The sequence below is a fragment of the Dermacentor albipictus genome, chromosome 4 (assembly GCF_038994185.2).
Source record: "Dermacentor albipictus isolate Rhodes 1998 colony chromosome 4, USDA_Dalb.pri_finalv2, whole genome shotgun sequence".
Lineage (NCBI taxonomy): Eukaryota > Metazoa > Arthropoda > Arachnida > Ixodida > Ixodidae > Dermacentor > Dermacentor albipictus.
Genome location: NC_091824.1, coordinates 140,167,891 through 140,178,539, shown reverse-complemented (window position 1 = coordinate 140,178,539; position 10,649 = coordinate 140,167,891). Strand labels below are relative to the sequence as shown.

Here is a 10,649-nt window from a genome sequence, read left to right as displayed (position 1 = left end):
CACAGTACGATCTCCAGGACCTCGTACTGTCACAATGCATCACAGACATTATTTAAGTGAACTCCAGAAGTGAAGCTCTTTGTTAACATTGGCTAAAATTGTATTTTTATATAGCCAAGTGATCATGCATAAATCTGTATGTCATGACAGAACACTTTGTTTCTCACGGACTTTAGTTTACAATTGTTTTCAAGATCAGGAAAATTGTGCAGTGTGCTAGTTGGTTCAACATACTTAACACTGTTGTGCGGAGTGACGAAGGGACAGGACTTGAGCGAGAAAACAATAGACACCTGAGCACAAACTATCAACTGGTGATTATCACAAGGCAATGATTCTGCTGAAAAGTAGGAACCAAAGGAAAAGACAAGTCGTGGAAGCATACAACCTCAAGGTGGACCCACAGGGCTCATGTGTCAGCCCGCCGTCTATTTCACTCAGCAATAAAGAGATTAGCATAATCACTGACAATAGAGGGTGTAGGTAGACCGGGAAGAGGACTCCTGTGCATGCGTGTAGGCTTTATGTACGCTTCACTTGCAGAAAAATAAACCAGTTCATAGTTTGCGCTCAGGTGTCATGTGTTGTTTTCTCGCTCAAATCCTGACCCTTCATCGCTCTGCGCAACAGTGTTAAGTTTTCAGGTTGTTCACTATGTGATGTAGGAAGGGTTATATTGATGGGAAATCCCAATATTCTCGGGCATATCGCGAAAAATATGGCCCAAGTCAAGTGTCATTTTAGGCTTCACTGTCCCCTTATATAGGGCAAATAGTAATAGTTTGAATTCTATGGACGCTGGTTGCTTTTTCTGACTTAACCTAGGCAGTGCTCAGCTCTCAGTTGAAAGGAACAGGTAAACAGGAGGACTTGCCACATAAGCAGAAGGTAGCACTCCAGACTTAAGCTTAATATACTGCGTGCTTCCACAGCCCTAGGGGGCTAGTCTGTAAGTGTTGACTAAGTGGACTGTCCATTCCAGTACACGCTGAATGAATAGAGCACGAGAGCCCATGGTGATGATTGCCACTTGCTCTACCAGCTTATAGCTCTACCTAATCAGTGTGTGCTGAAACAGTCCACTTAGTGGATCCTTACAGAATCCTTCCCTAGACTGATGTTTATGTTGGTAGGTTGCAAGTATTGCACTTTCTTTCCTTTGATGTGGGCAGTTCCCACATATGGATGCAATTTAACATATTGTATTCATATTGCCTTTGGTCTATACATATCTAATTCATGCTTATAACCAGGCCTACAAGCTCTTGTCCTGCATATTTATATAGCCTTCTCATTGGAGAATGGAGTCATTTTCCATTATACCCTCAAGCACTTGAAGTAGACACTGCAATAACCCCAAGGGAGGGGGGACAGTAACGCAAAAACCTTACTGGGCTTGTGGTGCTGCTGAAGGATGCACACATACCATTTATGCTAAAATTCCCAGCAGACATTCCAAAGTTTGTACGAGTTCGACTTTAGCTGGCTAAACTGAATGATTCATATTGAAGGCAAATCTTGCAACATTTGGTCAAACTGAATGAAACTGGACAGCACAATTAGCTGTGTTCATCTACCATTTATACGACTGCTGCCCCGAGCATTTTGCCTATTACTTTGCTTTTCGTTTCTGTACTATTAAGTTCAAGTACACATGTACTTTATCACTGTACAAGTATAATGGCTTCAAGGCTTTTCCTGGGCATTCAACAGTCACTATTTATTCCTATAAACCTTCCTGCATGTGAAGGCAAAAGAAACTTATTAATTCATGCTGGAAGTATAAAAAGACAGGTATTTGCACAGAAAATGTTTATTTTGAGCACCGAGGTTCTTGCTGATGTAGATATGGTGCTGGCTCCCTCCTTGCCCGAAGCATGTGCTTGCTGTACACAGCACCAGATGATGGCTTCCTAGGTCAAAAGATCAAAGTGAAATAGGAGGCATTTTGTTTTAGCCCCGGAAATAAAAAGCAGGATTGAGACATTAACATGTATAAAAAATACTTGCCTAAAGAAAAATTAATACACAAGCAAATTCACTAAAGAGGTTCACTTTCAAGAGCGAAAGTATGGTTACGATGAAAATTACAAGGAAGCTTCACTGCTCATTCAGGTTTCGGTTCAGTAGTTGTTGAGCCACGAGGGTTAGCATGCTACATCTTGCATATTATGTTTTGTAGAACAATATTGCACTTTGAACAATGTAGTGCCTATTTAAATGAACTGACAAGGAACGCTGAAACTCCAGGCTAGTTTGGTCTGCACAAGATATGATACAGACACTGTACTGCATTCATTTAGTGTTTTTGTCACTGATCTCGTGCACAAAGGTCATTCACACCTATCCTACATGAAATGCAGTTACTTCTTTGAAGCTTCATCTAGTCCTTGAATTTGCTGCATGCTTATGTCTAAGGGAGTTCGTTTGGTTCCTGTTAATGTAGTACATCTAAGCAACTGTTATAAAATGCCCATAGTGTTCCCTTGCATGTACAAAACATTTTTGGCCCTTTCAATGCACAATACTCATTACATTTGACACTTGGGACTCGTGCAAGGCACCATTTAGTATTATATGCTTGTCCACATCTGATAATACTTTCATAGCTGGGTCATTCCCATGCCAAATGCCTTGGTTATTACTGTGACCATCTCACACTTTTCCTTTAGGATCTTCTTGTCCACTTTTAAGGAAGCACCCCACGACACAATGTCTCCATCCTAGTGGTGCTATGGAGTTAACTTATGTGCTAGTTGTAGCAGATGACGTCAACTGAAGGCCACTGAAGATAAATCTCTCTGCGACAATTCCTTTTACACAAAAAATGCAAACAATACAGAATAGTCAAAATGTAGTTATCTGGCAAGACTGGCTGCATCCATCATCTTTGTTTGGCGCAATTCTGAGGTGGCTCCATGTTACAAGACGCTTGGCAATTATTGCCATGTGACTGTTTGGGACTCTATAAAACACAAGAATTGCCTTACTCCGGCCTTTCTCTTTGTGCAGCGGCCAAGGTTATTATTCGTCCAATTGCACCATGTCCTGTTCGTGTGTCCATAGACTAAATTCTTCACCACATTGTTTTTGCGGTATTTCGTGAGTGACCCATGAACTCATCTTGGGGTGGGACTTCTTATCTTTGGCGTTTGCTTCTATCTCTTGTCGTCAGCGCCTCACACAACTGGATGATGCCACTGGCAATTCTCTTCCTAACCACAAAGAATGCATTCGTCTTGTCACCTCTTCCGATTACGTTCTTTGGCCAACTAGAGAAAAGATTATAGGTGTCAACTCCTGTAACATTGTGGATGGCGGCGTATTCATTCTACCCTATGACCATACCCTATCTCGAGCAATTCTGATTACCCCTGGCCTTATTCGCTTCTCTGAGGGGTCTGCATTGCTTACTGCAATAAACCAAATCGAACCCCAACTGTTGCCTCGTGGATCAACTGTCACTTGAGCTGTTGACACTCATGTCGTTGCAATTGTCACGAAGACAGCTCAGTGTGTTCTTGCGTCTGTTACCGTGCGCTGAACAAAATCGTGCGCAAAGATGTTCACCCCGTGTCACGGATGGATGATGCACTAGATTCACTCCACGGTGCTGAGTATTTTTCTAGCCTTGACTTTAGACCAGGCTACTGGCAAATACCGATGTCCAAATCCGACAAAGCAAAAACGACATTTGCTACCCCTGATGGGCTCTACGAGTTCAGTGCGATGCCTTTTGGACTCTGCAATGTGCCTGCCACATTCGAACGCATGATCGATAAGTCTTGTGTGGCTTGAAATGGAAAACCTGTCTGTGCTATCTCGACGACATTGTGTTTTCAACCATGTTCTCACAACATTTGCAACATCTTGATGAAGTCCTTGCCTGTCTTGCAAATGCTGGTTTGCAGCTCAACACACGCACGCGCACGCACGCACGCGCACACACACACACACACACACACACACACACACACACACACACACACACACACACACACACACACACACACACACACACACACACACACACACAAATGCAGTTTGGCCAGCAAGGCCATCAAAGTTCTGGGGCACATAGTCTGCAAAGAAGGTATTCGTCCGGACCCCGAGAAGCTTACTGCCATCCTCGAATTTTGTGTCCACTGCGTCAAAAAGACATGCACAGTTTTCTTGGACTTGCTTCTTCCGGCACTTCATATGCAACTTCGCTACACTTACGTCCCCGCTCCATCAACTCCTCCCCAGTAATGCACCCTTTGTTTCGTCCGACGAATGTGAACATGCTTTCCTGCTTTTGCAACATGCCCTGACGTCAGACCCAGTACTGCGCCACTTTGATCCAACCGCGCCCACCATCTTTCACACCGACGCTAGCAGTCAGTCTCGGTGCCATTCTACTACAATGCGACAACACATTCCGCGAACGAGTAATTGCTTAGGCTAGTCGTGCACTAACCAGTGCAGAAAATTACTACACCATAACCAAGCAGGAGTGCTTTGCTGTTGGGCTGTGCAAAAATTTCACCCATGTCTTCATGGCCGCCATTTCACAGTCGTTACCGACCATAACACACTGTGCTGGCTTTCATCGCTAAAGAATTTATCAGGTCACCTGGGTTGCTGTGTGCTTCACCTACAGGAGTACGATTTCAATGTCACCTACAGGGCTGCAAAGAAGCATCAAGACACCAATGCTCTCTCTTGCTACCCTCTGCCGAATCATGACGATTCACCATAACCTCTCCGTGATTGTGTACGTCCTGAGTCCTCTTCATCGGCTTTACCCATTGTAGCCCTCGAATGGCTAAGACACAACAGCCCATCTGTCCTTGTGTCCCACTAACGCATCGACCCACACTGCTGAACTATTCTCCAACGCATGGAAGATTCTTCGTCACCTCCAAACGCCTGACTTCGCCGACAACTTAATCAATTCAAGCTGCACAATGGGGTTTTACATCGCAACATTTATCACATCGATGGCAACAAATGGGTCCCGGTCATACCATGTTCTCTGCAATGTGAGGTGCTTGAAGCCTTTCACGATCATGCGACGACTGGTCCTCTAGGCTACCACAAGACTTGCAACAGAATATGAAGTTGCTGCTCCTGGCCTGGCCCATCTTCAGCCGTTGCAAAGTATGTTGCACCCTGCGTTCATTGTCAAAGCAAACCCAACAGCTCCTTCTGGCTCTTTACAACCTCTGCCTTGTCCCGCTTCGCCTTTTGAAGTAGTTGGAATAGACTTGTACGGTCCTCTTCCCATGACCTCACATGGAAATCGTTGGATTGCAACGGCCATAGACCATCCAACACGCTATGCGGAGACAGCATCTCTACCATCCTGGACTGCTGCTGAAGTCGCCGATTTCTTTCTACACAACATTATCTTACACCGCAGCGCTCTGCGCGTTCTCCTCAGTGACTGCAGCAGTCTTCCTCTCTTCTATCCTTACCGAAGTTCTGTGCACCTCTAACACAATTCGCAAGACGACTTCCAGTTACCATCCGCAGACCAACAGCTTGATGATTGCGATGTACAGTCACGTGCAATATGAATTGCAACACCGGTACCCGTGGTCGAAGGGGTTCCAAGGCTGTGCGGCTGTGCAGACACATGGTAAGTTCCAGACCGAAACACAGCTTCAATTAGTGGTGTCTATTAAACTGCTATTTCGAATGTCAGAGCTGCTGCGCAGCCGTGGAGCCCCTTCAACAACGAACAAGAGTGTTGCAAGTCATACTGCATGCGACTGTACATCTACCCTGGCCACACGAACGGGGATGCAATCCTGTCGTTCATGACATTCGCCTATAACATGGCTACGCAACGTACCACTGGATTTAACGTTTTTTCTTCATCTATGGCTGTTCACCAAGTTTCATTCTTGATGTATCATTCCTTTCGACTCCTGTACCCCCATCAGTTCCTTTCTTGGAACAGTTTGTGTCTTGCCTCGCAGAGTGCAGACGCCTCGCCCCGCTTAACACAGACGTCTCCCAGGACGCTCGCAAGTTTCGTTACGACTCGACCCACTGTGCTGTAACTTTTTCTCCTGGTGACAAAGTTCTTTGGACTCCTGTGTGCGTTCCTGGCTTATGCAAAAAATTTTGCAACACTTCTTGCTTATGCAACACTTCTTGAATGCCCACACCACCATATCGTCGGGCAGCGAGCACAACCTGCGACACCCATGTGGCCACAGTGACGAGAGGCGGCCTGCGCAGCTGGCCGGTTGGGGTCATCAGGTTGTCGCCGGCCATCCACTGATTATATTGTTCACGGACACGGTCTTTAACAGGCTTGTTGAGCACGACGTCCAGTGGCTGAAGTGTTGACGTCATGCCTCCCGGAATGACGGCGAGTTCCGTCCTCCCGTCGCGGAGTGCCAGCTTCAATCCTGCGGTCAAGTGCCCGCGAAAGGCATCCAAGACGAGCATGCTCGGAAACCGCAAGAGTGCCCCTGGTTGCCGATTCCAGACGGTCTTAATCCAATTGAGCATGAGGGCCTCGTCCATATAGCCCTTTTCATTCACGCGAACGACATCCCGTGGGAAAGCCTCTTTCGGCAGCGTCTTCCTCTTGAATATTATGTATGGGGGCAGCTTTCTGCCATCTGCAGTACACGCGAGCATCACCGTGAATGCTCGTTCCCCGTAGAAAGAAGCTCGACTTCTTTTGTGCCGCGTTCGCACACTGTGGTGAGCGACGGCATGTCGAACCACACCGGCATTTCATCAGCGTTGCCGATCTGTACCAACATGTAGCCATGCTGCTGCCGGAGACAGATAACATAGCGCTGGAATTCGACCAACTTGTCCTCGTATGCCTCTGGCTGCTTCTGCCAGATTGATTTGCGCTGTCGAAGTGCGAATCCCTTGCGTTGCATGAAGCGACGAACCCAATAAATGGAGCCCTTGAATTGTTCCTTGGGCAGTCCGGATTCTCGGGCGATCTCAATAGCTTTGATGCAGATGAGTTCTGCTGTGACTGGCAAAGATCTGGCACGATGCTCGCGGACAAAATCCGCCACCCTGTCTTTGAGCTCCGGGTGCACTGCGCCATAGAATAAAGAACTTCGTCAGAATAAAGAACCGCGCAGCGCCTGCGAGTTGGGCCGCGTCGGTCACCAAGGGGGCGATAACAATGTGGATGCCGAAAGGTCTGCGCTCCTACATGCTGCCAGACTATTCATGCTGTGCCAAGGGCCGGTATGTAAGTCAAGGGGTGAACTTTTAGTAATATTTTTGGGAAAAAACCTCAACCTATATTCCGCACTATACGGTACTCGCACTGCTGGAGACATATGCCGTGGCCGAGAACCTACGGCTTCCCGACTACACGGGTGCCACCACCTATGCCACATGCAGTTGCACTGCGGCACCCTGCCTAGATGGAGTCCATAAGCCAGGAAAGCCACGCACGGCAATCTATGTCCGCAGCACCCTGGCGCGTGCTGTTCTACCTGTTGCTGACATCGCCGGTGGCCCCTTGGAGTCATGCGCTGTTGTGGTACGCCTTGGCAGCCAGGACACGGCTGTGGCTGTGGTGAGCATCTGCATCCGTCCAGGAAAGCCGTGGGATCCCTCCAGCCTCATCCAGCTGGCTGTTCGCCTTGGTGGGCATGCAGTCCTGTGCAGTGACTTCAACGCACACCACACGGATTGGGGAAGCCGCAGCTGCACCCGCTGAGGCAAAGGCCTCACAGATGCCATCAGCTGAGCTGGCCTGCTGACCTTGGAACACCAGGGAGCCCACCTACGTCTACCGCAGAGCTCGCACAGCCATTGACCTCTCCCTCAACACTGAGCAGTGCTCCTACTCCTGGGCCACAAGTTCGGACAAATGGGGGTCTGACCACTTCCCTATTGTGATCAGCCCCAGGTCTGGGAGAAGGCCTAGGTCAAGAACTTACGTCACAGACTGGTCCCTGTTCCGGAAGCACTGCAGCAAGTTGGAAGATGGCCGTGACTTCCTGAGCTCCATCGTGGATTGTGCTCAGGCTGCCACCGTTCAGTGCTCTACCCAACCAGATACCCCCGCTCCGGACCTCCACCTGCTCAACATTCGTGCCTCCAGGCGCCGTATGGAGCGTGGAGCAATCCGGACGGGCAAGGCAGAGCATTGGACCGAGTACAGACGTGCAGATGCCCGCTGCAGACGCCAAGCCCGGCGCAGGAGGAGCCTCTGCCATCGAGGGCAGGTCCAGGGGACCCCTGGCTTGGAGACTGCTCAAATCCCTCACCAGCAGGAGAGGAAGCCTACAACCTGTCCTCGCCGTGGCCATCACGCTGAGCATCAGCGAAGAGGCCCTTGCGGAGCTCCTCGCCAACCAGTTTGCGCTGGCTGAACCACGCACTGCAGCCATCCTGAAGGTAGGGCAGCCTTCCGTCAGCCTGCCTAGCTGCCTGCACAACCACCACACAGGGTCTTCGCTTCTGTAAATGGCCTGTCATCCAGTCTTGGGAGCCTGGCCTCACAGTTCATTGGCCCAGAAAGCAGTCCGAGCGCTTTTTCACTACCTGAGGGCAACAGACTTGAGTGCCCGACTATAGACATCCTACACTTAAGTTCTCTCTCTTCCTCTTTCACTCCCCATTCCCCTCCCCACGTGTAGGGTAGCAAACTAGACTCAGCCTGGTTAACCTCCCTGCCTTTCCGTCTTCCCTTCTCTCTCACCACCCAGGGTGGCCATCGAGCCAGGTTATGGCTATCTACCAGGACCCGCTGACGCTGCACGAGCTCCAAGCATCGCAGTGCACCAGGAGCCCAGTGCACCAGGGACCCAAATGCTTCGCAACCTGGCCGCCAGCGAGCAGCTGCACCTGCTTGACTGCTTAAACATCTGGCAGTCAGGGCAGGTGCCGGAGTCATGGCGCACAGCCTACGTGGCCCCCATCCTGAAGGCCGGCTGAAAAACGTGAGCTCCTATCGGCCAGTCTCACTCACCTCTGCTGCTTGCAAGCTGATGGAGGCCATTGCTTTCTGGCCGATGAGCAGATAGGCTTCCGGCGGAGCTGATGCAGTGCGGACTCCATCGTGGACGTGGTCTCCACGCTGGAAGAGGCCAAGGCCTGCGGTGAGGCCGTGCTCCTGGTGCTTATCGGCATGAAGGGGGCCTTTGACGGCCTGCCCTATCCAGTCGTTCAGCAGGCCCTGGACCTATTTGGTAGAGGGCGTCCCACAAGGATCAGTGGTGAGCCCTTTCCTGTTCAACCTGGCCCGACTGCCTGCTGTCCTGCAGACTGACCCCCACAACCACGTGAATACCTCCATCAACGCGGACCACATCGCCCTATGTGTGCGAAATCCACCACACAGCCACAGCAGTGCGCGCTCGGCTCTGCAAAGAGCCCTCGACACCGCCGCTGCTTACCTGAGCTGCATTGGCCTTGCCATCTCGGCAAGGAAGACGGAGGCCATGCTGCTCCACCCAAGAGCAACCGCCCGCTGCACAGCTGCAACTGGAAGGCAACCTTGAAGCCCGGCAGTGACGTACCCGGGACTACACGTTCATCACCGGCTGACCTGGCTGCCTGCTGTCAAGACCCTGCATGTCCAGGTCCTCCGGGTCCACAAGGCTGTCTCCCAGCTTGTTGCCCGAGGACAGAGCTGCACCACTAGGTGGGCTCTGCGGCTGTACCATGCAGTAGCCACCTCACGCCTGCGGTACGTCCTCCCACTCGTGGCACTACCACGTGCCCGTCTCAAGAAGCTGGAGCTGCAGCATAGGGCCGAGATTAGGTTCTGCCTGGGCGCTCCCTGCAGCTCTGAAATCGCTGCAACCTTGGTCGAGGCAGGAGCATGGTCCCCATCACTCCTGTCACAGCCCACATTCGACAATCAGCCACAGCTGTGCACATCGCTGAATGACACTGCGTTCAGGAATATCGGTCACATACCGACCGCACACATAACCCCCATCACACCTGCACTGAGCATTACGCTGCGGAGAAAGCTTATCAGTGAATGGCTACTGACAGCGCAGCGAAATTTTGGTTCTAAAGCAATTTTTCCCGACCGTGCAATGAGGCCGCAATGCGAGACCGCAACGAGGCCGCAATTTGGTGACTTTATTCACTACCGCCCTTAGCCGGCAGATCTGAACCGTGCATCAGGAATGTGCATTTCCATTGGGGAACAATAGAAACTCTTATTTAGGCTAAACAAGCGCGCGTACGTACGTACTTACATGCCGCACTCGGGACATCTGCCATTCAAATATTCTGCCATGTAGCAGCACCGTAACCAAGTAATGTTACTGTTACGTGCTTCTGACAAAGACTCTAAATAACTCTGAAGGAGCGCAGTTCCGTGTAATATACGTTCTCTGCATTAGGACACTGTAGCACTGGCTGGCCGGTGTGGCGGTCCCTGCAATGTATCACAAAAGCTCGTGAGGAACCTGGCTATAAAGTATCATCACAGAACACCTATATATGGCATCATGCAGTCGAAAGATTAGCTACGCGTAGTAGATGCACATCAAACGCAAAGACGAAGTATACTTACGAGAAGCAAAAGCCCGAAAAATAAGCGATCCACCGCTTCGTGCACTCCGAACCTGCCATATGCCATATTATGCCGCCAAAAAGGCCGGATGTGACATCACGGACGTGAAAAAAACAAAGACCTGATGTGACGT

The 10,649-nt window shown here is 50.0% G+C and overlaps 1 protein-coding gene across 4 annotated transcripts; it reads right to left on the bottom strand.

The window, feature by feature from the left end:
- Window positions 1-1,800: 1,800 nt before the first annotated feature.
- On the bottom strand, window positions 1,801-10,647 carry LOC139059360 (uncharacterized). 4 transcript variants are annotated; one of them, XR_011514108.1, is made up of 4 exons: window positions 10,517-10,605; window positions 8,954-10,378; window positions 5,010-8,412; window positions 1,810-1,913 (listed from the first exon to the last, which is right to left on the bottom strand). XR_011514108.1 is itself a non-coding variant. In XM_070537664.1 (4 exons), exons 3-4 carry the CDS (start codon window positions 9,112-9,114, stop codon window positions 7,908-7,910), a joined length of 666 nt encoding a protein of 221 aa, XP_070393765.1. In that variant the 5' UTR covers window positions 9,115-9,249; window positions 9,381-10,378; window positions 10,517-10,605; the 3' UTR covers window positions 1,934-7,907. The 4 variants fall into 4 exon arrangements, 2 of the variants coding, with proteins under 2 accessions (XP_070393765.1, XP_070393764.1); XM_070537664.1 differs by lacking the exon at window positions 1,810-1,913 and having other exon boundaries at window positions 1,934-8,412; window positions 8,954-9,249; window positions 9,381-10,378; XR_011514109.1 differs by lacking the exon at window positions 5,010-8,412 and having other exon boundaries at window positions 1,801-1,913; window positions 10,517-10,620.
- Window positions 10,648-10,649: the final 2 nt, after the last annotated feature.